The sequence below is a fragment of the Sus scrofa genome, chromosome 7 (genome assembly GCF_054392235.1).
Source record: "Sus scrofa isolate SSC_HxYL_T2T_F1_AM1 chromosome 7, Sscrofa_HxYL_maternal_Yorkshire_Landrace_v2.0, whole genome shotgun sequence".
Classification (NCBI taxonomy): Eukaryota; Metazoa; Chordata; class Mammalia; order Artiodactyla; family Suidae; genus Sus; species Sus scrofa.
The window spans coordinates 59,604,623-59,631,878 of record NC_139389.1 but is presented as its reverse complement, the minus strand read 5'-3'; the positions used below and the strand labels follow the sequence as shown (position 1 = coordinate 59,631,878).

Genomic DNA, 27,256 nt, shown 5'->3' with positions numbered 1-27,256 from the left:
TATAGTGTAGAATATTTCATGGGCCTTTCAAGGAGGAAGGAAATTTGTTTTTAAACAGTGACTATTTTAAAGGCACCCAGGAGGTGCAGACTTTTTGCAACACATGCTTCACAGCCCCTCCAGACCTGAACTTTTTTTTTTTTCCCATAACATTTGCCTTCCAAAAACGATTTCAGCATTGTGGCAACAGAACGGTGCATATACTTCAAAACTGTAAGCCTTGGGGGAAATAGCCTGTCTTCGAGGTTAGATAAATAAGTTGAAAGTATTTCTGACGTTTTATAGCTGTTTCAACAGAGCAAACATTTGTCGTTTTGAAAGACCATAAAGAACAGGGGTATGGAGAATCCCATCTGAGTTTCCTCGGGCCTCCGCCGTTGTTTGAAAGCATCCACATGCATAATGATGCTGGAGATGCTGAGTCTCGGGGTCAGCTTCTTTCCTCAGCACTGGAGACCTTGGTCTCCCCTTTCGCATCTAAAAACTCGCCAAGGTTGGTTTTGTCTTCCGAAATCCCTTGTATGCATAGCACATCACTATCTGTGTAAACTCAATATCATACCCTTGAGAGGCTGAGGTTTAGATGTAAGGTGGAATTGTCTTTGACCCCTATCTGTTCTGGGCGTTGGAAACTCCAGAACCCCCTGGAACTGACTTCAGATAGTCCTTGGGGGCTTGCCCTCTGCCTCTCAGTCTCTTTCACACTGACCTGGTATGGGCTCCATTTGGGGATGAACGTATACACACTAGGATATATTAAATAGAAAACCAACAAGGACCTACTGTGTAGCACAAGGAAATATACTCCATATTCTGTAATAAGCAACATGGGAAAAAAGAATGGATATGTGTATATGTATTGAATCACTTGGCTATACACCTGAGACTCATACAACATTGTAAGTCAACCATACTGCAATAAAAAATTTTTTTAAAAAAGAAAAAACAAAAACAAAACTCACTTCCTTGACTGGCTTCTGCTCATAGCAAGACATCCATTAACCCGAGGCATTCAGCAAAATTTTCAAGATTCAGGGATCATGGCAAAGGCATGTCATCCCCCAGCCCTTCTGCTCCCTGTTCCCCCTCACCTTCAGCCTTCCTCTCCTCATCCCTAACCTCCTGGGGTTGCCGTCGGAACTCCAGGTTCTTCTCTCCCTCGTGTACAGCCCCTGCCTATAAATGCATGCGTCCAAACCTTCCAAGATGTTCTAAAGGAAAAGTGTCACCCTCTTTACAGGACAGCCAGCATTACCTACAGTAGAGCAGAACACTTTCCCCCATCTGTAGTTTGTTCTAACTCAGTTTATTTCAGCACACCTGCCGTGCGTAAAGCACTGCTCTGGGATTGAGGAGATGATTGTTGCCTGAGGCGTCATACGAAGTTAGAGACCCAGGGAGTGTCTTAGCAGATTTCTGGAAGATGAGGCTTCCCCTCCCATGCTCTGCGCCTAACAGGCAGTGGTGGGGAGGGAGGCTTGGCGGGAAGCTGACGCTCAGCATTTCCGCAAAGCTAGGACCCCGGCACCTACAGAATATTCGGGAGCTGGATGGATTCTTGACTATGTGAAGATGTAGGGGATTGTTGGTGGGTGAATAGTCTGAGGGGCATATAACCCTACACCAAGTGACGTAGGCGCAGGCAAGCAGAACTTAAAGCAACTAGGGAGTAATAGAGAATGACCAAAAGGGACTCCAAAAAAATCAGGCTGAGATATTTGTTATAAAAAAAAATCTGCTGAGCAGTGAGTTCACTGAGATGTGTCCCATGTGTAGCAAAATCCTCACTAGCCCAGCTGGGCATGTCAGAACTGCTGAGGTGGGGGGTTGTCTTCAGAGAGCACCCTGAAATGGGTGCTGATTCCCCTTGTGGCGTTACCTGTAGCTCCGACTTCCAGTCAGCTGGACCGCTGAGGGGCTCTGGAGGTTGTCCTGAGCCCTGGGTAGCCAGCAGAGCCTACTCACTCTGGGCTGGGGTGGCCAGAGTGAGGCAGCACTGCAGCAGTTGAGATCGTGTCCCACTAGGTGCTCTAAGGTAACATCCTCCCCTTGAACGTGGAGGATGAAAAGGCGAGAGCCAGCAATGGCCTGAGCTTCTGGGGGAGGGGGGGCAGGTTGGATGGATGGGGCGTTGTAACGATGACATGGAACAAGCATAGGAGGAGGTAAGAGAAGGAGATGGAATTTGCTTTGGGGCTTACTGAGTTTGAGGTCCCTGTGGGACAGGCTGATGGGAGACATCCAGGAACAGCTGGCTTGAGCTCCGGGCAGAGGTGAAGATGGGATGGGTGGATGTGGGAGTTTTCAGCCCGGGAATTATCACTGTGTTCTTGAAAGTTGATGAAATTGCCCGGGTTAGTTGTGTGGAGTGAGAAGAAAGAACTCGGGTCATATTCTGGTGTGGTCCTCACTCTCCTCTTTGCAAACGTCTTATTTCTGACATTTTCTTTTGGACCGCAGTGATGCCAGTTTGGTCCCAGAAATGCATCCTGGTGTGGCCACTTGGCCATCTGGGTTGTTTTCATACCTGTTTCTAGTCCAGACTCCCATGGTTACAAGGGTCAGAGAACCACCTCGAACTGGCTTAAGAAAGATGGGAGAAATTACTGGCTCCGGAACTGAAAAATCCTAGGGTGCAGCTAACTTTGGACAGATCTGGATCCAGGAACATAAATGATTTCATCAAGGATTTGGCTCTCAGTTCTATTTTTCTGCATTTTGAGATGAGGGGGCAGATCACATAGGACTACATAAAGCATCCTAAATACTTTGGTTTTCATTCTGAATGAGATGGAATCCTTTAGAGGAAAGACATGTTCTGACTTACATTTTAGGGGAAACCCTCTGGCCACTGTGTTGAAAAATAGACTATAGGGAATCAACAAGTGACAGGAAGGCAAGTGTGGAAATAGAGAGACCCATTAGAAAGACCGCAAATTCCAGTTGAGTGAAGCCTTTTTAAGGTAAACTGACCTTGACCCCACACCCCCTCCAGCTACCGCCTCATTCCTCAACTTCCATCATAGCAGAACACCTCAAGAGTCGAGTATTCTGCCTCGAATCTCATCTCCATTCATCTCCTCTCGAGCTCACTCCAGCCAAGTCTGTCCTCACCACTCCACCTTCAGAGCTGTCGTCAAGGTTATTGATTGGCTACCATTTAAGTCTGTGCATTGCCAAATTCAGTGATCATTTCTCAGACCCTTTACTCGGCCCTTTGGCAATGGCTGCATTTCACAAATGCCTAGTCCCTCCTTCTTGAAATACTTTTTTCTTGGCTTCTGGGAAACCATTCTCGCAGCTCATCCAACCCACTGTATCAGCTGTTCCTCTTCTGGTTTTGCCTCTTATCTCTGACCCCTAACTTGAGGTATCTCAGGACTAGTCATCAGACGTTTTCTGTTCCCTAGCTGTACTCGCTCCCCCATTGATCTCATCCATGCTCAGGGATTCAGATGTTATCTATAAGCTGGCAACTCCTCGATTTGTATTTCCAGACCAGACCTTTCCCTCGAAGGTCTGGGTGAACAGGTTCGAGTGCTCATATATATATATTTTAAAGAAAGCCAATTATAATCAAAATACAGATATCAAGATGTTTATAAAGCAAATGCGTGACCTAATAATCTGGGTGCTTCTTTTACCAACTCATTCAATTCAAAATCTAGCATTAGTTCAATAATTACACAATGTTGAAGTAGTGATGGTATAAAAAATATTGTGAGATATCTGTAACAATTGTAGTGGGATATGAAACTATCTGTGATTTCCATTGGCTGCACAGTCTAAGGTATTGCTACTGTGAATTGTTGTTTTATGTTCACAGGTGATGGAAAGTCTCAGCTGGAGTGAGTGAATAGCTTATGGACCCTTGAATTCCATCTGTGGACCCATATGAGGTTCATAGACTCACTCCATGTTGAGAACTCTGCTTTAGGGTCAAGGCTTGTACTCTTCCCTCTGCTGGAATGCTCTTCCCTGGAGCCCCTGAATAGCTTCAATTTAGAATTGACCGCAGTGGTTAACGAATCCGACTAGGAACCATGAGGTTGCGGGTTCGGTCCATGCCCTTGCTCAGTGGGTTAACGGTCCGGCGTTGCCGTGAGCTGTGGTGTAGGTTGCGGACGCGGCTCGGATCCCGCATTGCTGTGGCTCTGGCGTAGGCCGGTGGCTACAGCTTCGATTCAACCCCTAGCCTGGGAACCTCCATATGCCGTGGGAGCAGCCCAAGAAATAGCAACAACAACAACAACAACAAAAAGACAAAAGACAAAAAAAAAGAATTGACCACGCTGACGCTTCCCTGCTTCTGATCATGGAGGCATCACGAATAAGCCAATACATCTGAAGTGTTCAGGGTACCTCCCTGTGAGAGGTTTTATGTATATATTTATTTATTTTTGCTTTTCAGGGCCACACGTGTAGCATATGAAAGTTCCCAGGCTAGGGGTCGAATCACAGCTGCAGCTGCTGGCCTATGCCACAGCCACAGCACCATGGGAGCCAAGCTGCTTCTGCGACTTGTACCACAGCTCATGGCAACACCAGATCCTTAACCCGGTGAGCAAGGCCAGGGATTGAACCCACATCCTCATGGATACTGGTTGGATTTGTTATTGCTGAGCCACAACGGGAACTCTGAGAGGTCTTTATAACTTGAGAAAACTCCCATTATTTTGGACTAGTTGTAAGGAGATAAGTTTAAATTAGCAAAGATCTCTGAATTGTAAAGTGTTTTCAGACTTATATGTTGCTTTAACAAATGTTCAGTTGCCTAAGCTAAAATTATGTAATAGAGGTCTTAAAGGAATCCTTTAATTAATAAATCACAATTTGGAGTTCCCATCATGGCACAGTGGAAATGAATCCGACTAGGAACCATGAGGTTGTGGGTTCGATTCCTGGCCTCGTTCAGTGGGTTAAGGATCCAGTGTTGTCTTGAACTGTGGTGTAGGTCTCAGATGTGGCTTGGATCCTGTGTTGCTGTGGCTGTGGTATAGGATGGCAGCTTATAGCTCCGACTGGACCCCTAGCCTGGGAACCTCCATATGCCGTGGGTGCGGCCCTAAAAAAGCAAATAAATAAATAACAATTTAAGTTCACATATATGGAGGCTAGTTAGGCGTTTGAAGTGATTTCTGACATGTTTGCATTTTCCCCCTCAAAATACTTATAGCCTTTCTTTAAAGTACTGTAGATCCCAAAATAATAGTGTCTGATTTGATGAACATCTTACCATAGAGTCAGCATTTTATCTTTGCTACTTGGAAGAGAATATTGGTGTGGATAATCAGAAAGTCACACTGATGTGTCCTTGGGATGAAATTTTCTTCTGGTAGATCCATTCCCTAGTTCATGCATTCAGCAAATATTCATTTGTCTACTCTTTGCCAGGCACAATCCTCACAATCTATAGGGGAGGCCGGAGATTAATGCAGTAAAAATGCTCTAGAAGAGTGCTAGTCATAGGAGACCTGTAGTAATGAGTTGAATATATATATAAAGTGATGGGTGGGTGGATGGATGAATGGATGGGTTTATTTCACACATATCTTTAAGCTGCAAGGAATCCCAAGAGATAATTTAACACAGTCTCTCACCTTTACTCTTGTCATTTTTGAACAACAGTCTGAGCCCTTCCGGAAACCACAGACAAACTTCTGTGGTCTTTAGGCAGAAAAGAGGGATACCAGATTTGCTCTTCCTAATGTTCTGTTTAAAATAAGAATAAAATATGCAAAAGAGATAGCAAGTATCGACAGCACTGGGAGCAGAAATGCTAGTTGGGATCTGTCTCCATGCGGCCAGGAGGAATTCCTATTCATCGGTGCTCTGAGCCAGAATGCTGAGGTTGGGCAGCAAAAAATGACATTGAACTAGCACTCAAGAAGCACATGATAGCATCTGCTGGGTCACCAAGGTAAAGCTTAGTATATGTGCTGTGTCTCCAGTAAAAATCTAGAAAAGCAAGGTGATCCATTGGTTGTGCAGTGGTTTTTCAATCTCCACATCTGTGTGATTTCCCAGGTTTCTTCATGAAATTAATTTCGAGTTGCATGGATTATCTTTTTCCATCCATTCGCTTTCAGTCTATGTATGTCCTTACACCTAAAGTGAGTCTCTTGTGGGCAGCATGTGGGTGGGTCTTGTTTGTTTATCCACTCAGCCACTCTGTATCTCTGTGTTGGCTTCTGTGCAGTAGGTGAGGCAACCTCCTCTCCCAGTTTGAAGGAGTAACCTTGTATAAGAAATGAACCTTGTCATTCAACTCTGCCTCAGCTCTTGACTGTCTCTATAACTTTGGTGATTGTCCAAGCAGCCTATGATAATTTTTTTTTTTTTTTTGGTCTTTTTAGGGCCGCACCTGCGGCATTTGGACATTTCCAGGCTAGGGGTCAAATTGGACCTGTAGCTGCCGGCCTACACTTGGGATCTGAGCAATGTCTGCAGCCTACACCACAGCTCATGGCAATGCTGGATCCTTAGCCCACTGATCAAGGCCAGAGATTGAGCCCACATCCTCATGAATGGATACTAGTCGGGTTTGTTAACCACTGAGCCACGACAGGAACTCCTGATATTTTTAATAGCTGCTAGTTGTTGAGGATGTTCCAAGGCCTGTCACTGTCCCCAAGGGGAGGCTCTTGGCACCTAGATTCAGGCTGACTGGCAGCTAGACCCTCAGGATCAGTTTTTTCTCTAAGTTTGCAGATACAGGCAGTCCTGTGGGCCACCAGAGTCAGCACATCTGGGGTGTCCCCTGGATGGGAGTTGCAGGAATCAGGGTCCAAACGAGTGCCTAAGCTCTTTTCTGGGTGATACTGGTAGGCTGGAGCAAGGCGGAGGGAGAGCACCAAGAGGCAGCCACAGCCCGCCTTCCTTGAAACCAGCTTTATCAGCTACTAAATGTGTGCCAGACCTGAAGGCAGACCCTCAGGTGGTTGTTCCAAGACAGGCAAAGGGACCTCCTTCACAGGAAGACTGGGGGTGTGTTTCGATCTGCTGCCTGTGCAGTGCCCCCAGGGTGGGAGCCTGCCCAGAACCCTCTCTCTCTGGTTGCCATAGACCTGGGGACCCAGGACTGTAAGCCACTTTCCCCCCCACTTCCCTATCCCCCATCCCCAACAACTAGAGCCACCAAATCAAGGAGCATCCCCTGGGTGACAGCCCCCCCCCAAAAAAAAAAAAAACCAGGGCATTAGATGTAAAAACCAGGGCACTCAATGCATGTAAAGCTTACCTCCAGGAAACACTGACACTGCAGAGCAGGGCAGAGGGTGACGGACCATAGCTCCCATCCTCAGAGGTCTCTGGAAAGGCTTACAGTCAGCCCCAGGATGCATGTCCTCAAGCTGCAGTCATGAAGCTTAGCTCATTGGCCTCCTTCACAGGAAGAAGAGCACCTGGGTCTGTGGCCTCTTGGTGTGCCCTGGCAGGTGGTAGCTACTTAAGAACTCTTTCTCCAGGAGTTTCCATTGTGGCTCAGTGGGTTACAAACCCGACTGGTATCCATGAAGATGTGGGTTGGATCCCTGGCCCCACCTAATGAGTTAAGGATCTCGCATTGCTACAAGGATCACCATGTTGCTGTGTAGGTCGCAGATGTGGCTCGGGTCAAGTGTGGCTGTGGCTATGGCATAGGCTGGCAGCTGCAGCTCCAATGCAAGCCCTAGCCTGGGAACTTCCAGGTGCAGCCCTGAGAAAAGAAAAAAAAAAAAAAAAAGAAAAGGAGTTCCTATTGTGGCTCAGTGGTAACAAACCTCACTAGTATCCATGAGGATGTGGGTTCGATCCCTGGCCCTGCTCAGTAGGTTAAGGATCCAGTGTTGCTGTGAGCTGAAGTGTAGGGCAGCTCAGATCTGGTGTTACTGTGGCTGTGGTGTAGGCCAGCAGCTGCAGCTCCAATTCGACCCCTAGCCTGGGAACTTCCATATATGCCAAGGGTGCAGCCCTGAAAACAAACAAAAAAAACACCTCTTTCTCCATTGGTCACAGTCCTGTGGGACCCACAAGCATAAGCCCCATTGGCCACCAGAGCCATGTGATGTAGAGGTGTCCCTAAGAGCAGTCCCTCAAATTAGGGTGCCAGAGAGGAGTATGAGCTCATTCTGGGTGATACCAAGTATCACAGACACATAGGACCAGGAACACAAGCTCCCCTGTCCTCCAGAGCCAAGCCACCCAGAGGCGACCCCTAGGTGGCAGCTGCAAATATCAGGGCAGTCACGTGTAAAAGCCCGCTCTTCTGTGAGCTTCTGGTGCTCTGAGCACATGACATTGGTGCCCGCCCATCCCCAGAGTGCTCCAGCAGACTCCTAGGTGTATGTGGTCAACTAGATGCCTGCCCCTGAGGCTCCACATGCTTACCATAATTATCACATTCTCCATGCAGATCTGCTGTTCCTTTTATTTTCTCTGTTTCAGGTAATGGTACCACCATCTATCGATATGTCATCCTTAAATCCTTTTTCTCCTTCGCTCCCCCATCTGAAATCAGTCAAATCCTCTTGGGTTTTCTTTAACATTTACCAAGTTAATCTGTTTCTCTCCAGATCTCCCACCCTTGTTCTAGCACCCTTTGTGTCTCATCCCAGCTGCTTCAGTAACTAGCTGACTGGTGCTCCTGACCCTGGCCTCCCTCTTCCCCATTTTAAATCCCATCCAGACTGATGTTTCTAAAGCTGCAGTTTGTTTTTGTTTTTTTTTTACCACTGCTTAAAATAATTAAATCATTTACAATTTCCTTGTGGATAAATTCCACCAAACTCCTCACTGTGGGTCATAAATTTTCCTTTTATGGGCACCTACGTACTTCTCTAGGTTCATCTCTCCTCTCTCCTACTCTGTGTACTTTGAGCTCAAGTCTTAAACAATTTATGATTCCCCAAATGCACTATATTTTCCTTCGTGTCTAGGCCTTTATGCACACTGTTCCTTCTGCCTAAAACAAACTCTTCACTCCTCCCACCCCACTTCACATGATGTGTTCCCACTTGTTCTAAAGTATTAGCTTAGAGGGTCCTTCATGCGGGAATCTTCCCCATGCCTCCAGTCTACATTTAACACAGCTTTTGTGTGCCAGTGGCATTCAGGGTTTACCTTTATCATAAGCCCTTATGTCCTTTTATTGCAATCATCTTTTTCCCTCAAAGCCTCTTTCTGAAATTGTTTCTTAAGGCACTTAATTCACCATCCTTAGCACCAGCCTAGAGTCTCACATAGAATAGACACTTCCTAAACATTTTTTGAATGAATGAAATAATGAAGAGTTGATTGCATTTCAAAACGTAAGATACATAGTCGAAGCGGTACTCAAAAGAAAGTTACTAGCTTTAAATATTTTAACTTTTTAAGAAGCCAATTAAAATAAACTGAACAATTTAGAAATTTCCTCATAAAGCAGACATAGAAGGAAATTTCTTTAATTTGACAGCTGTTGGAAAACAAAAGTGAACATCGTGCTTAAGGATGAAATTAGTAATATTCCTTTTAAAGTTGGAAACAAGACAAATTTGCCGGATGTAAGTGCTATTATTCAGCATTGTTCTAAAGACATCAGTTAATACAACGCAACAGTTAATGGAAGTTATAGGTACAAATATAGGGGAAAGGATAAAATTGTCATTATATATAGGTGATACGATTATTTACCTTTAAAAAACAAGAAAAGCATTTGAAAGCTATTCAGAACAATAAAATTCAGGAGTTCCTATTGTGGCTCAGTGGGTTAAGGACTTGACATTATCTCTGTGAGGCTGTGGTAAATTAAATCCCTGGCCTTTCTCATTGGGTTAAAGATCTGGCCTTGCTGTAAGCTGCAGCGTAGGTTGCGGATATGACTCTGATCCAGTGTTGCTGTGGCTGTGGTGGAGTCCCCAGCTGCAGCTCCAATGTGACCCCTGGCCCAGGAATTCCCATATGCCACAGGTGCAGCAACAACAAAAAAAAAGAATGATAATAAAATTCATAAGATGATTGGATGTAAGATAAATATACGTGTTCATTGTTTTTCTAATTATCAGCAATAAACAAATATACAATGTATTTTAAAAGAGCCTGCTTTCTGGCGCAAAAACAGTTAAGATGCCTAGGAATAAATCTATCAGGGAATATACAAGGCTAACCTAAATCCTGGTTAAGAGGTTAAGTTCTAGAGTAAACTGTGTGGGCGTAAATCTCAGATCCAGGTTACTAGATGGTGACCTTACGGAAAGTTTAACCTCTCTGTGTGCATATATTTGTAGAAGAAACAACAAAAAAAGATATGTGCACTTGTGATTAGCACCTCTCTGGATATTTAGGTTTCGTCCTAGATTGGTTTTTGGTTTTTAGTTTTTAGGGGATTTGTTTGTTTGGCTGTGCCTGCTGCAGAAATTCCTGCATGCCAGAGCAGTGACAGCCACAGAAGTGACAACCCCGCATCCCTAACTGCTAGGCCACCAGGGAACACTGTTGGTTCTTGTTACTTTGGTGGTTTTTGGTTCTGGCCTGGGTTTTGACTTGACCAGCTTCCTCTGCTCTAAGAGAGAGCTAATCGTGACTGCTGCCCGGGAGTTGGGAATAACTGTGAGGATCAATATCCCAGTGTTCATGGATCCTGCAAGGTGCATTGCAAATTCATGATTATAGCGCTGACATCTCTTTTTTGTCAGAGAGCCTTGCCGTGTCTGCCAGACTCTCTAGCCAGAGCGCTGCGGGAGGAGGGGACATCCTTAAACTCGTATCCCAGCCGGATCTCAGGCATCATTGGAGGCAGCCCCAGCTCTTAGGACCAAATGAGAGTCCTCAGAGTTTCACATCCTATATTCCAGCAAATTGCTAAGACTTCTCAAGATGTGGGGAGAGAAATTCTTTCAGTTCCTCATGCTGTTCCTTCCTGTGTCCAGAGACGTTGCTTCTGTAGTCTGTGCACCTCACTACATCGCCCCAGACTAAAAATACAGCACTTCTTTTTGTTCCTTCAAATTATCCCCCCCTTTTTCTTCTTTTTTCAGGCCCGCCCACAGCATATGGAAGTTTCTGAGCCAGGGATTGAACCCATGCTGCTTCAGAGACAATGCCAAATCCTTAATCTACTGCACCACAGCAGGAACTCCTGAAATTACCTTCTTTTAAAAAAGCATAAATGAACAAAATCTATTTCCCTGAAGATTTTGCATTCCTCCTAAAAGAGGAATGTTTCATTGCATATGTACAGCAAACCACTTAAAGATCCATGTTCTATATTTTTGTTTTCCAAAGCCTTCATTGTGACAACCCCCACCTCTACCACTAGGAATTTCCCTCGTGTCTCTGCCTCCACATTCCCCCTGCTTGACCAGCTTCTCTTTTCCACCCACTCACCTGTTACCCTCACGCTACATCAAATTTCTCCCCCTTCGCAATATGGAGTAATTCCACACCATTTGGCTCCTCTTCCCTGACACAGATACATAAATCATGCAAGTGCTCAGTAGACCAAAGCCCTTTGCTTTATCATCATCCCCCACCTGCCATAGAGGAGCTGTTTTTCCTATTATATGTAATTAAACCCACTTGCTGACTTGCGGTCAAAATGCTGTATGGTATTTGTCATGTGGTACTCTGGCCCTATTCTTAAAGGAATTTGCCTTTGTCGTATTTGTTTTTATTCCAAAGGTATCCCTCAACCTAATATAACTTGGTTGAAGAAAGGAGGATCTCTGAGTGACAGTATTTCCTTGCTTTTCAATGGATCCCTGTTGTTGCAGAATGTTTCCCTTGAAAATGAAGGAACCTATGTCTGCACAGCCATCAATGCTCTTGGAAAAGCAAAGGCAACATCTGTCCTCCACTTACTGGGTAAGTGTTAAACTCTTGTTCGTCAAGTGCTTCCTGTAGTATGTACAGAGTATGACCTGGTTTCGTTGATTCTGGAGTTGAGAAGTAAACAAGTGGACATCTAATGGTCTTAACTATCACTGCCACTGCCCACTTAACAAGGAACATGAAATTTTATACTCTGTTTTACCAGTTCTTATCTTAGAAGGTTGTGACTTTTATGCTACTACTTCTCTGCCCCTAAGAACCTACACTGGGATATGAACTTTTCTGCCCAGAATCAAGATCCTACATATTCTTCCTCTACATCTGCTTAACTCCTTACCCTGACTAAGCTATTCTAAGCTAGCACTAAATTCTTTTCTAGTCAGTGGTTCCCTACCCTATGATTCAACACACACACACACACACACACACACACACACACACACCATGCTGCTTCCCTGGAAGTCTGGCTTCTAGGCATTACTGCTCTCCCTGAAAGAAGTGTCCTTCACTGCCTTTATCATGTTGTCTCAGTACCTCCCATTCTGTAGGTCCAGCTGAATTCCTGTCTCCTGTGTGAATCCTTGTCTAATTTGGGGGCAACCCCTTTCTCTGGTCTCACCAATTGATCCGTGACCAAGTCCTGGTACACATTAGTCTCAAATTGTTTCCTCTTTCATCTGTATTTCCTCAAATAAATCATGGGTTCCTTAATGGTAGAGACCATGTCTAATTTTTTTCACAGCCCTAAGATAACTAACAAGGAGCTACCATATAGCACAGAAAAATCTGCTCAATATTCTGTAATAAGCTATATGGGAAAAAAGAATGGATATATGTATATTTATATGTATAACTGATTCACTTTGCTGTACACCTGAAACTAATACAACATTGTAAGTCAGCTATATTCCAATAAATTTCTTTAAAAAAGAATATAACACAGCATGAGGTACAAACCAGGTACTCAATAAATACTAATCAGTTGAGTCTTAGGACATCTTGTAGCGGGGTTTACTGTAATTTGGGAACTGTCATTACATGTGCCCCTGGAACAGGATGATAAAGTGGCTTCTTCTATTGCTATCTGTTAGGGATAATATCTGGGTCTCACCAAATTCTTGTCACCAGAATGGGCTTCAAGTGTAGGGGTTTTAGGACTCAATAAATTCTACTCATCTTTAAACTATTTGAAAGTGGGTCACAGAAGTCAGTTAGACTGACATTAGGGATCCTTTACTCCCTTTTGTATCTCCAGCATCTAACACAGGTGTAGGTATTAAACAAATGTTTCATAAATGAATGGGATTGAATCATTGGCAGAATTGGGATGAGATTGTAGAATCTACTGCCCAACTAAAAGGCTGATGGAAAAGAGCTCTCTCTATGGCTTTTCTTGTTGGCAGTTAGAGAAGCCCAGAGACATGAAAAGGTGGGGAGTTGGCAGAGTCGTCATGCCAAAAGTACTTGATGTTCATCAACTCTTTTGACATTTGCAATAGCACAGTGTCGGGGCCAGTAATCTTTTATCCCATTGCAGAGATGAGAAAACCTGAGACTCACAGAAAGTTTGCACTAGAACCCAAATGTGTAGTCATCTCTTCCAGGGCCCTTCATCCTACTCCTCCTGGACTCTCAGTGTTGATCAGGAAGGCCCTGGTGTACCTCCATGCAGCCCTTCCCAAAGAGCCTCTGAGGTACTCCAGGATCTTAGAATGGAAGATTTTCAACAAATGAGGATGGCCAAACCTGTCTGTTGGCCGAGCTCCCTGAGAGCCCCAGCCTTATTCCTTGTTTCTCTCCTCTCCACTCGTGGATCTGCATGGCTGTCTCAGTTCTGCCCTGCACACCTTTTCTCTCAGAGGTCTTCCAGCCAGGCAGCTCATGACTTTGGTCACATGACCGAGGAATGGAGAATGTCTCATATCAAAACCATATACAGCATCCCTCCGCCATCCTTCTGCTCTTACACTCATGCTTCACACCCATCCTGAGAAGCTGCACTCCTCACCAGGTGAGGTCCTCTGCAAAACATCACCCTTTTCCTTTTCCCAAAGTTCTCTGGGGGGAGGAACTGCTGCCTCCAGTCCTTTTTGGAATTCTACTGAATTTTTTTAGTCTACCTCGTTAGGCTACAAACCCTGAAAATATGCAGAGATGCAACATGTTAGCATAGTTAATAACTCTAACTAAACCCCCGCCACACTCCACACTCCCAACCCCACACATAGCTCACAGATCTGTGTGAGCCTAAGCGTCCTGGGACAGAGCATTCTATTGGAAAGGGCTTATTTCCTAAGAGGTGTCTTCTTTTAAGAGCACCCATGCTGGAACAAGAGTTAGATCCTTTCTAATTGGTAAGCAAGTGTTCCTTTTCCTCTCAGAACAACGACAATCAGACAGTAAAATTATATTTCCCAAGGGCCATAAAAAGCATATGCTCCAGGCATCCAACACAGGAGCCAACAGCCAACAGGAGACCCCCTACCTTCAGATCTGGAATATTGACTTTTGGGGGAATTTTCTGGTTGTGAGGCATGTGCTAGGAAAAGGATTTAGTTAAAAGACCCTCCATGTTTTGCACTTTGCAGTAAGTGAAATTATTCCTTGACATTCAGCCAGCTTTTTCCTCCCCCTCGGTCTTCTGGGGTTCAACTTGTTCCTTCCATAGTGAAACTTTAAAAACAATCACTCCTGAGGAAACCCACAAAACTCATATCCTAAATGTACATTTATTAGTGGTAATGCAGCTATTGGTTTTCTAGTTGCAAAACTATTGCCAACTTGTTAAATATCAATAATGAGAATATTTGCTAAGAATTGTGGAGTCATTTCTTTCATTCTTTTTCTTTCACAGATATTTTTTTCCACACATATTAACTGTTATATATCAGTGCTTGGTCACAAGAACCTAATCTAAGTATCTCTAGCTTGCAAAAATCTTCAGGAGGCCAAGGGAAAGAGGTAGAATTAAGGAAGTCAGAAATGCTAGAATCACAGGGAACCTTTGCTATTGATCTCAGCTTCTTGTAGCTCAAAAATGAGACAATCACGGAAGGATACACTGAGGCTACTTTCAGACCACATGCTTTATTAGATCTTCTATACAGGAACAATTTCAACCTGTTGAAACGCAGAAACATCACCTCAACCTTTTAAATCTTGAGCTAGTGCCTTTCATTTTCATGCTAATATTAAATATAAATATTTAATATTTCTAAAATATTTTCTAGACTGGGAAATAGATTGGCAGTCCATATGTCTGGTGAAGAACTTATATCTAGGATATATGAAGAACTTCTATAGGTGGACCACGAACTGTCCCCTCCCAAAGAAATGGCAAAAGACTTGAACAGACAGTTTGCAAAAGATGTACAGATTGGCATCAGGGAAATGAAAGTTAAAAAGCACAGTGAGATACAATATCACACTGACTAGAACAAAAACACTGACAAGGCGAAGTCTGCACAAACAGCTGAAACTGTCATGCATGGTGGACACATGTATAAAATGGTCCACCTGCTTTAGGAAAACTGTACAGTAGTTTCTAATAAACTTAAACACACACCTGCCCTTGACCCTGTAATTCCACTCACAGGTGTTTATCCAAAAAAAAAAAAGAAAACATGTTCGCAAAAAAATTCATACAAGAATGTTCCTAGCAGCTCTCACTTCTTAATGGCCACCAACAGGAGAATGGATACACAAACTCTGGTGTATTCATACAGTAGAATGTCACTGAGCCATAAAAGAGGATAAATTACTGATATGTAGCAACAGTACGAGTGACTCTCAAAAACATTATGTTAAGCAAAAGAAGCCAAACACAAAAGAGTACATATTGTATGAAGTCCAAGAACAGATACTACAGATGTGTATTGATAGAATTGAGCAAGTAGTTATCTAGGAAGAAAAGGGGAATTAATGAAAAAGAGACAGGAGGAAATTTTTGGGGGTGATGAAATATTATATACTTGTTTTGGATCAAGAGTACAGAAGGACATGTATGTAATTGTGAAAATTCATAAAACTGCATGCCTGATGTATGAGCATTTTATTGTATGTGACTTATACCTCAGTTTATAAAAACGCACATTTTTTTAAAAGACATGCAGGTATGTCCTGCCTTGAACTGTTAAGAAGTCTTAGTGAAACGTGGCATAATAGAGTTAGATTTGGAGTCAGACACACTGAGTTCCAATCCAGCTGATAGATGAAGGACCTTGGAAAAGTCACTTAGCTTTTTTTAGTTTCCATCTTGCAGAGAAAAAGACTCTAATTCACAAGACAGACATATGGATTAAAAGGCAAATTGGGAGTTCCCATCCTGGCTCAGTGGAAATGAATCTGACTAGTATCCATGAGGATGCATGTTCGATCCCTGGCCTTGCTCAGTGGGTTAAGGATCCCACGTTTCCATGAGCTGTGGTATAGGTCGCAGACGCAGCTTGGATCCCATGTTGCTGTGGCTGTGGTGGAGGCCAGTGGCTATAGCTCCACTTTGACCCCTAACCTGGGAACCTCCATATGCCGTGGGTGTGGCCCTAAAAAGCAAAAAAAAAAAAAAAAAAAAAAAAAGAAAGAAAAGAAAATTGACGTTAACGTGTTTAACTTAGTACCTGCTACCTGGAAAATTCAATACATGTAGCTATTTTTGAAAAATTGTTTTAAAGAAACTGTAATGCTGAGGTCGGGGCGGGGGGGGGGAACTAAAAATATATACTGTTCCACTTCACAAATGATGTTGCAACTTAAGACAAAAATTCAAAAATCAAAAGGAAAAACTGGAAAACAAGTTAAAGAAATCTCTCTGCTCTGTGAGGAAGCATGTAGACACAGCTGGTAGCTATCAATTACTTGTGATTATTACAAGGAAATCTGGCACCTTCGGTGATCAAGTCTGTCATCATCACGTCCTACCTCATCTTTTTAACCAAGTGTCAAAAGGGAAGGAAGACTGGAATGGGGTCTACAGTGAAAAAGCTCTTAATTATCGGAGGGGGTCAGCTTCAACTTTTCTAAAGGAAACTCCCATTTTCACCTTTCCAGATGTCTCCCTGACAAATTACACATGCAGCTTCAGGACCAATCTGAAGTTTAGATTAAGAACGAATGGAAAAGTGAGCGTGGAATTGAAATGCATCTTTAACCTTTTGGCTTCATCCCTGGTCCCCGCTCAAACATCTCTCCTCTCTCCACCTGATCCACTTTTGGGAAATAGAGCCCATTAGGGCGTCCCCTGAGAAACCCTCCACTCTTGTCCTCTTGGCTCTGCTTAGAGACTGCCTCGGATGCAGCCCATTGCACAGAACACATCCTCCCTCTCTCTAGGATTTTTCTGGCAGATCCAGCTGGTCTGCAATAGCCCCTCTCCCCTCTGTGGTCCAGGGGCCCCATTCTGGCTGCCGTTCCCACCAGTTATTACAATAAGCCAGTGGAGGGGAAAGGAGTTTTAAAGGACCCCTTCGCACAATGCTATGGCTTCCTTTCTGTGTGCTCCTCAAAGAACCAGACAGGCGGCTAACCAGAAAGCAGCTGGTGGTGTGGTCTTTGGCCAGGTCATCTCCAGCCCATCGGTGTTTCTCCTCCCGGGGTTGTCATGACATGCATTTTCTTTCTGCAGAGCCTTTCTGGGAGCTTGGTAACTGGACACATTGTTCTGCCACCTGTGGCCACTTGGGAGCCCGCGTTCGGAGACCCCAGTGCGTGATGGCCAATGGGCAGGAAGTGAGTGAGTCTTTGTGCAATCACCTCCAGAAGCCACTGGCTGGGTACCAGCCCTGTAACCTCCAGGACTGCCCCTCAAGGTATGTGGAGTCACGCTTCTTATCTCGTCAGTACTGGGGTTTTGCTGCCTGTGATTAGGTCAGTTTGATGTACAGCAGAAACTGAAGAACCATTGGAAATCAACCATTTTTTAATTAAAACACACACACACAGTGGGAGTTCCTTTTATGATTCAGCGGGTTAAAAACCCAACTAGTATACATGAGGGTGTGGGTTCGATCCCTGGCCTCACTCCATGGGTTAAGGATCCGGCATTGCTACAAGCTGCAGCATAGGTCACAGATGCGGTCATGTCTGGCATTGTGGTGCCTATGGTTTAGGCCTGCAGCTGCAGCTCAGATTTGACCCCTAGCCTGGGAACTTGCATGTGCCTCAGGGGTGGCCCTAAAAAGAAGAAAAGAAAGAAAAAAAACAGTAATTTGGATTTAATAACTCAGTCACTAAGATTTATTTAGCTTGGACTGCAAGGGCTTTCTGTGGATCACTTCATAGTCATTTATGAGGTAGGTATTGTTCGGTTTTCTCTTTGACATATGGAAAAGCTTCCCTAGGCCACACAGGTCCAAGGGCCAGAATTCAAATTGAGATAGTCTCGTTTCAGAGCCTCTGCTCTTAATCGCTGCCCAAATCTGCTTCCTGCACTCACCACGTGCTTTAAGAGCTCAATGAGCTGCTGCCATGGGTTTACCTAGGAGATAGCTAGGAGATACAGCGGTGGGCCAGAAGCATGAGGGGCACTAGTTAAAAGCACAATTCCTTAGGCTCCACCCCTGGAGGTAAAATCATTAAAAACCTTTCTATGTAATAAAGGTGTCGACTGAAAAAAAAATGCAAAACCTAAAAGTTGAGAATTACATTTTATTCAGTGGGAGTTCCCACTGTGGCACAATGGATCCGCAGGATAGCACCAGGATGCAGGTTCGATCCCCGCATAGCACAGTGGGTTAAAGGATCTGGCATTGCCACAGCTGTAGCTGCAGCTGGGATCTGATCCCTGGCCTGGGAATTCCATGGCCACAGGCAGCCAGAAAAGAAAAAAAAAATGCAAAACATAATGTTTTATTCGGTGGACTTTCTAAGGATTCATGCTTGGGAGGCAGACTCTCAGGTAGCTCTGAGGGACTGCTCTGAAGAGGTGAGGGAGAAGCCAGGATATATAGGAGGTTTGCAGCAAAAATGAGGTAGTTGGAATATCAAAAGATTACTGTTAATTAAAGAAAACCATGGAGTTCTCGTTGTGGCTTAGTGGAAACGAATCTGACTAGTATCCACGAAGACGAAGTTTCAATCCCTGGCCTCGCTCAGTGGGTTAAGGATCTGGCACTGTCCTGAGCTGTGGTGTAGGTTGCTGTGGCTGTGGTGTAGGCTAGTGGCTACAGCTCCAATTCAGCCCCTAGCCTGGGAACCTCCATATGCCGCAGGTGTGGCCCTGAAAAAAAAGAGAAGAAAACCAGACATCTCCAGTTAATGAATTTAGCGCTTTTCTCTGTATGGGAAGATGCAAAAGTCTGGGATCGTTGAAATCATTCCTTGGATTTGCACCTTGATTATCCAGGGCCAGTATCCTGCTTTTCTCCATCCTGAAGCCCTTTAGGCTGCACCATTGGGGGCAGCTGCAGTGGCTGCTGTCTTGATGGCTGCAACATCTTTTTTGTTTTAATGATTTTTATTTTTTCCATCATAGCTGGTTTAAAGTGTTCTGTCAGTTTTCTACCGTAAGAGGAAGGTGAGCCAGTCACACATATATATACACATTCTTTTTCTCACATTATCCTCCACCGTGCTCCATCATAGTGACTAGACATAGTTCCCAGTGCTACACAGCAGGATCTCATTGCTTATCCATTCCAAACATCCTTTATTTACTGATATAGCAGCCGACATTCTTCCTCCACCACTGACACAAGTCAATAGTTTTAAAAATGTCCAAAATCAAATTCACAGTCTCCATCTAATCTGATCCGTCCTGCGTTCCAGGTGGCAATGACAGCATCTCCGACTCCCTTTCCTCTCCCTTCCATCCATTCTCATCCATTTCCACTGTTGCCACTGGAGTCCAAGCCATTATCCCTTCTGAGGACTGTGCCAGGAGCCTCCTGATTTCTGTCTCCTCCCCGGAGTGCTGTGTCCACTCTGTAAGCACAACCGCCTTTCAAAACAAACTCACCACGATGCTCCTCTGTTTGAAACTCTCCCATTGTTCTTAGGACAGAGGTCAAAATTCCTGGCTGTGTCTATCTTGTTCATTTTTTTAACTCCAAAGAATTCCTTGCACACAGCAAGTGCCCAGTAGGTATTCTCGGCTGCCTGACAGAATCCATGGGTGGAAGAACAGAAGTCCCCCTGTGCTTGGGCCTCAGGCTGCCATCTGTCTTACTGCTGTGTCTCCCAGCCTGGTTATCTGGTCTTCATCCACACTGGTCTTTTGTGTCCCGTAGAGCTGCCGTTCGCTGTCCTGGCTCAGGGCCTTTGCATGTACCACTTCCTCTATCCATAACACTGTTCCCTCTCTTTTCACTTAGTTATTCCTACTCATCTAGATTCAGGGGCATCTGGTAGGGCCTGAACCAAAGGAGGCCCCTGTGCTATATGTTTTTCTATTTCCTTATCTTTCTTCTCTGGAGCTCTTACCACAGTCTCTCTGTCTTGCTTTCCCACTAGACCGTCAGTTCTATGAGAGCAAATCCATGGCTTTTGTGCCTCACACTTTTATTCCCAGCACTTAGCACAATGACTGCCCCATTGTACACCCTCTAAAAATATTTGTTAAAGGAATGAATGAATGGGAGTTCCCCGGTGGCCGAGTGGTTAAAGATCCGACATTGTCACTGCTGTGGCTTGGGTCACTGCTATGGCTTGGGTTTGATCCCTGGCTTGGGTATTTCCACATGCTGCAGGTTTGGCCAAAAATAAATAAAAATAAATAAATTAATAAATAAATTGAATGAATGAATGAATAGCATAGTCTCTAGCAGATCATCGACCAAATGATGCCAAAATACAAAATTAAAAAAAAATGGTAGTAGCATTTATTGAGCACAAACCTACAAGGCAGCTACTGTTCTCAGTCTCATTTTGATTGAGAGGAGAGCGCAGGCAGGCTTGATGCTATACAGCTCACTGCCCTGTGCAAACTCGCACACTGGATCCAATGATCTGTGCCCTGGAGGAGAGTGAGAGGCAGGCTCACACTGTAGAACAAAACAGTTGCTGGGGTCGGGGAGGGGGCGTGCTCTTAGGAGGGCTGTGGATATTTTTACGCATGCCTAGAAAAAACAGTCATACTCTTTCCTAACCAGAAGAAACAATAGAGATGTTGTTATTGATGTTTCCATTGTCACTTAGTGGGTTTTGGATCCGACGTTGTCTCTGTGAGGATGCAGGTTCGATCCCTGGCCTTGCTCAGTGGGTTAAGGATCCTAAGGATCCGGCATTGCTGGGGCTGTGGTGTAGGCTGGCAGCTGCAGCTCTGATTCAACCCCTAGCCTGGGAACCTCCATATGCCATGGGTGCGGCCCTAAAAAGCAAAAAGAAAAAAGAGAGGAAAAAAAGGAAAATCTGAGAATAAGGCTGGGAATTATCTGTGCTACTGCCTGTTCCCAGAGAGACACGTGATGGCCCTGAAACAGCCATAATGTTAAGGTCAGTTTTTCCTCTGAAGACACCCCTGTAGGTTCTGTCCTACCAGTCCTTTTTTTTTTTTTTTAATGATTTTTATTTTTTCCATTATAGCTGGTTTACAATGTTCTATCAATTTTCTACTGTACAGCCAGGTGACCCAGTCACACATACACATATACATTCTTTTTCTCCCATTATCATGCTCCATCATAAGTGACTAGATAGAGTCCCCAGTGCTACACAGCAGGATCTCATTGCTTATCCATTCCAAAGGCAATAGTTTGCATCCATTAACCCCAAAGTCCCAATCCATCCCACTCCCTCCCTCTGCCCCTTGGCAACCACAAGTGTGTTCTCCGTGTCCGTGATTTTTTTTTTTCTGTTGTCCTGCCAGAGCTTACTAAGCTCCTGGAGTTTTTGTTCTCAGGTGGTTCACGAGCACGTGGTCCCAGTGTTCTGTGTCTTGCGGTGAAGGATTCCGCAGTCGGCAAGTGACGTGCAAGCGCACGAGAGCCAATGGCACTGTGCAGGTGATGTCGCCAAGAGCATGTGCCCTCAAGGACAAACCTTTGGGAAGGAGACCCTGTGCCAGTCACCCATGTGTTCAAGGGGCCATTGAACCAGGGAGCCAGGTAAAGCTGACAGATCTAGTGCTTTGATAGTAGTGTAATCATCACTTTGTTTCTCATACCTTTTTTTTAACTTTGGAGAAAAAAATCCGATTGGTCTCTAACATGAATGTATGTGTCTGGACTTCACAGATTACATTTGGAATTCATAGTGTCTCTGTCTTCCAATACAAGTAAACCAAGGTTGGGTCCTTTTGATGCACCAGCTCTGTAACCGGAGCTCCAAGATCGACTGGTGTGAGACACTAGGAATAAGAGCAGCCTTCAAGAAACAGACCAGAGTGTACTTATAAAACAGGAACAAACTCACAGCTTTCTAAATCAAGCTCATGGTGACCAAAGGGGAAACTGTTGGGCGGAGGGATAAATTAGGAGGATGGGAATCCCACAGACACACTCCTGTATATAAAATACATAATTCACAAGGACCTGCTGGGAGTTCCCGTCGTGGTGCGGCAGAAATGAATCCGACTGGGAACCATGAGGTTGTGGGTTCGATCCCTGGCCTCACTCAGTAGGTTAAGGATCCTGCGTTGCCATGAGCTGTGGTGTAGATAATATACACGGCTCGGATCTGGCGTTGCTGTGGCTGTGGCCGGAAGTTGTAGCTCCAGTTATACCCCTAGTCTGGGACTCTCCATATGCCACAGATGCAGCTCTAAAAAGACAAAAGATAAACAAAAACAAAACAAAAACAAACCAACAACAACAACAAAAAAAACAGGATCTACTGAATAGCACAGGGAAATCTACTCAGTGGCCTGTAACAACCTATACAGGAAAAAATGGATTGATCTATATATACGTATGACAGATTCACTTTGCTGTACACCTGAAACTAATACAGCATTGTAAGTCACTATACTCCCGTAACAGTTTTCAAAGCAGCAGAGAAATGTTAGTAATACACACACATATTGTAGAACCCATATCCCAAATACCACCTTTAATATTATAATTAGAAAATTGCAGGGGGGGGAATGTTAAGAAATGTATAGGACCTCGTATTAGTCCACTGGGCTGCCGTAACAGAAAACCACAGCCTGGGTGCCTTAAACAGCAGAAATGTATTTCCTCACAGATTGAGAGGCTAGACATCCAAGATAAGCTGTGGTCAGGGTTGGTTTTAGTGAGACCTCTCTTTCTGGTTTGTAGACAGCCACCTTCGCGCTGTGACCTCGTACGGCTTCTTCTCTGTGCGCACACAGAAAAGGCGAGATTTCTTGTGTTTCTTCCTCTTCTTCTAAGGACCCTGTTCCTATTGGATTAAGACCCCCCACCCTTATGGGGAGTTCCCGTCGTGGCACAGTGGTTAACGAATCCGACTAGGAACCATGAGGTTGTGGGTTCAATCCCTGCCCTTGCTCAGTGGGTTAAGGATCCGGCGTTGCCGTGAGCTGTGGTGTAGGTTGCAAACACGGCTCGGATCCCGCGTTGCTGTGGCTCTGGCATAGGCCGGTGGCTACAACTCAGATTCGACCCCTAGCCTGGGAACTTCCATATGCCACGGGAGTGGCCCAAGAAATGGCAAAAAGACAAAAAAAAAAAAAAAAAAAAAAAGACCCCCCCCCACCCTTATGGCCTCAGTTAACCTTTAACCTCCTTATAGACCCTATGTCCAAATACAGTCACATTGGTGGTTAGGGCTTCTGTAGATAAATTTCGAGGGGGTACAATTTGGTCTTAACACTCTGTCCTCTGGACCCTCCAAATTCATGTCCTTTGTGCAAAATACTTTGACTCCATCCCAGTATCCGCAGAAGTCTTTTTTTTTTTCCTTTTCTTTTTCTTTTCCTTTTTTTTTTTTTTTTTTTTTTTTTTTTAGGGCTGCACCTACAGCATTTGGAAGTTCCTGGGTTCGGGGTCAAATCAGAGCTGCAGCTGCCAGCCACAGCCATAGCCATGTCAGCAGTGGATCCAAGCCACATCTGCAGCCTGTGCCTCAGCTTGCGGCAAGGCCAGATCTTTAACCCACTCCTTTGCAAGGTCAGGGATCGAACCTGCATTCTCACAGATGCTATGTTGAGTTCTTAACCTGCTGAGCCACAGCGGGAACTCTGATATCTGCAGAAGTCTTAACCCTTTCCAACAGTGATTCCAAGTCCAAAGTGTCACTAAGTGTCACCTGGATCAGGTATGGGTGAGAAATGAGTCCTCCTGAAGCAAAATTCTTCTCCTCCCGCTGTGAACCTGTGAAACCAGACAGGTGATGTGCTTCCAAAATACAGCAGTGGGACAAGCATAGGGTAGACATTCTTATTCCCCAGGAGAGAACTCGTAAAGAAGAAAGGGGTGATGGGTCCCCATTGAGTCCAAGAGCCAGCAAGGCTAATTCCATTAGATCTTCAGGCTCAAGACGAATCATCTTTGCCTTGATGCCCTGCCCTCCAGACCTCTGGGCAGCAGCCTTGCCCCCATGGCTCTAGGGAAGTAGCCTAACCTAGAGGGCTCTTCGGAGTCACTCTGCTCCGGAAGTACTGGCCCGCTGAGATTGAGGAGGGGTCCTCACCTCTGAGACCCTGGAGGAAATATCTTTGCCCCAGGGTCTGTAGTGTGAGTGGCAGCCCTGCTAATTTCTGAATCAGCTTTGGGTCATTCCTGCCTTTGTTTGAAGAGTAAAGAATGTTTGCAGCTGCATAGCTTTATCATCCCATCCTGTAGAACCCTCAAAGTATGAAAGCCTTCCTCTATCGTGTCCCACCTCTGTTCCTTTTGGTCCAAACTGGCAGTGTCTCTGCTGGTATAATCCTATCTCTATTCCTGAGTTCTATTTTTTTTTTTTTTTTTTTTTTTTTTTTTGCATTTCAGGGCCACACTTGTGGCATATGGATGTTCCCAGGCTAGGGATCTAATCGGCACTGTTATTGTCCCCTACACCAGAGGCACAGCAACACCAGATCCGAGCCATGTCTGTGACCTACACCACAGCTCATGGCAACACCGGATCCTTAACCCACTGAGCGAGGCCAGGGATCAAACTGGAGTCCTCATGGATACTAGCTGGGTTCTTTACCCCTGAGCCATGTTGAGAAGGCCTCTCCCCTGACATTTTGCTATAGACAGTAAGCAGAAGCCAGCTTGCAGCTTGAACACGTTGCTTAGAAATCTCCTCAGCAAAATATCCAGGTTCATCCCTTGCAAGTTCTACCCTCCACAAAACAACTAGAACACGGGGCAGCCAAGTTTTTTGACCACTTTATAATGAGGACTGCCTTTTCTCCAGTTTCCAGTAGCATGTTCCTTGTTTCCACCTGAAACTTCACCAGAATCACCTTTAATGTTCCTATTTCTACCAACATTCCCTTCAAGGCAGTCTAGGCTTTTTCTAGCATGCACCTCAAAACTCTTCCAGCCTCTTCCCATCACCCAGTCCAAAGCCAAGCCACCCCCATATTTTAGGTATGTGTTAACATTAGTATCCACTTCTCAGTACCACAGTCTGTATATCTGTATTAGTTAGGGTTCCCCAGGGGAAACAGGTCCAACAGGACCTTTCTCTCTCTCTCTCATATATATATCTTATATATACACACATACAAATACACGTACATGTATATACACACACTCACACAATTATGGAGGTTGACAAGTCCCAAGAGCTGCAGGGTGAGTCAGGAAGCTGGAGATCCAAGAGAGCTGATGATGGTGTTCTCACCCAAAGGCTTGGAGATTCCAGACCCAGGAAGAACCAGTGTTTCAATTCAAAGTCCAAAGGCAGGAAAAAGCCAGTGTCCCAGCTCAAAAATATCATCAGGCAGAAGGAATCCTTTCTTATTTGGGAGAGGGTCAGCCTTTTTGTTGTCTTCAGCCCTCAAGTGACTAGATGAGGCCCACCAGCTTAGGGAGAGCAATCTGTTTATGTAGACTACTGATTTAAATGCTAATCCAAAAACATCCTCACAGAAACACCCCACATAATGCTTGACCGAATATCTGGGCATGGCCCATTCAAGTTCACACATAAAATTTAACTGTCACAGATTCCACAGAGAAAAAATATAACACATGATTGAAACCCATAACAGAAAAGTTGGATAAATAAAGGTACTCTCAGTGCTGTAAGAGAAACTGAAAAAAACCTGAAACATGGAAGGTAATGGCAATTCAGATTATAATAGATTTTTTTTGGAACTTAAGATAATTTTCACATTCATATGGGAGAATGGATGAGGACAAAAAATTTTCAGAAAAACACATTATTAGAGGAATAGAAAGACATTCTTTATCTGATGTCAAAGCATGCTGCCAAGCTGTTGCAAAATAGTGTGTCATTAGTGCAGGAATAGACGTGAATCATGGAGTGTATTTAGAGTACAGAAACGGATCCATGGTAATGAGTTTAAAGTTCAAAGGCAGTTAATCATGGGGGGGATTATGGTTTTAAAAAATAAATAGTATAAAACTACCAAAGGTTTTTAAGGAAATAAGGAGTATCTAAGTCGATAGACATCCTATATTTATGGATCGAAAGACTTAATGTTATTAAGATGACAACACTCTCCAAACTGATCTGTGTATTCAACACAGTCCCTATCAAAATCCTAGCTTCAAGAGTTCCTGTGGTGGCTCAGTGGTAACAAACCCAACTCGCATCCATGAGGATTTGTGTTTGAGCCCTGGCCTTGCTCAGTCGCTTAAGGATCCTGAGTTGCTGTGAGTTGTGGTGTAGGTCACAGATGCACCTTGGATCTGGTGTTGCTGTGGCTGTGGGATGTTAGGCCAGCAGCTGCAGGTCTAATTTGACACCCAGCCTGGGATCATTCATATGCTGTGGGTGCAGCTCTAAAAAGACAAAAAAAAGAAAGAAAGAAAGAAAGAAAGAAAGAAAGAAAGAAAGAAAGAAAAGAAAAATCCCAGCTTCTTAGCAGAAATTGGCAAGCTGATCAGAAAATTCATAGGAAATATAAAGGACTCAGAACAGTCTAAACAATCCTTAAAAAGAGCAAAGTTACAAAGTTGGAAGGTTCAGACTTCTCAATTTCAGATTTAATACAAACTGTAATAATCTGATAGCATGGTACTCGCATAGAATAGACATATAGATTGATGAAATGGAATGGAAAGTCCAGAGGTAAACCCATTTATCTGTGTCAGCTGATTTTCTACAAGGGTGACAAAACCATTCAATGGGGAAAGAATAATCTTGTCAACAAATGGTTCTGGACAACTGGATAGTCACAGACAAAAGAACGAACTTGGACCCCTAGCTTATAGCAGATACAAAAATGAATTAACTCAAAATTTATAAAAGGCCTAAATTTAAGAACTAAAACGATAAAGCTCTTAGAAGAACATGTAGCCATAAACATTCAAGCTTTGGATGAGGAAATGTTTCTTAGCTACAACACTAGACAAACAAACAAAAAGCTATAGCAACAAAAATAGATAAATTGGACTACATCAAACTTAAGAACTTTTTTGCTACAAAGGACGTG

General features: G+C 44.2%; 1 protein-coding gene across 2 annotated transcripts in view; it reads left to right on the top strand.

Annotated features, from left to right (window-relative positions):
- The window catches only part of ADAMTSL3 (ADAMTS like 3), a 357,638-nt gene that overhangs the window by 318,502 nt on the left and 11,880 nt on the right, over window positions 1-27,256 (top strand). For both annotated transcript variants that reach the window (XM_021098873.2, XM_021098874.2), the window contains exons 24-26: window positions 11,638-11,820; window positions 17,408-17,591; window positions 21,620-21,824. In XM_021098873.2, coding sequence (XP_020954532.1) covers window positions 11,638-11,820; window positions 17,408-17,591; window positions 21,620-21,824 — 572 coding nt within the window. The remainder of the gene's footprint in view (window positions 1-11,637; window positions 11,821-17,407; window positions 17,592-21,619; window positions 21,825-27,256) is intronic.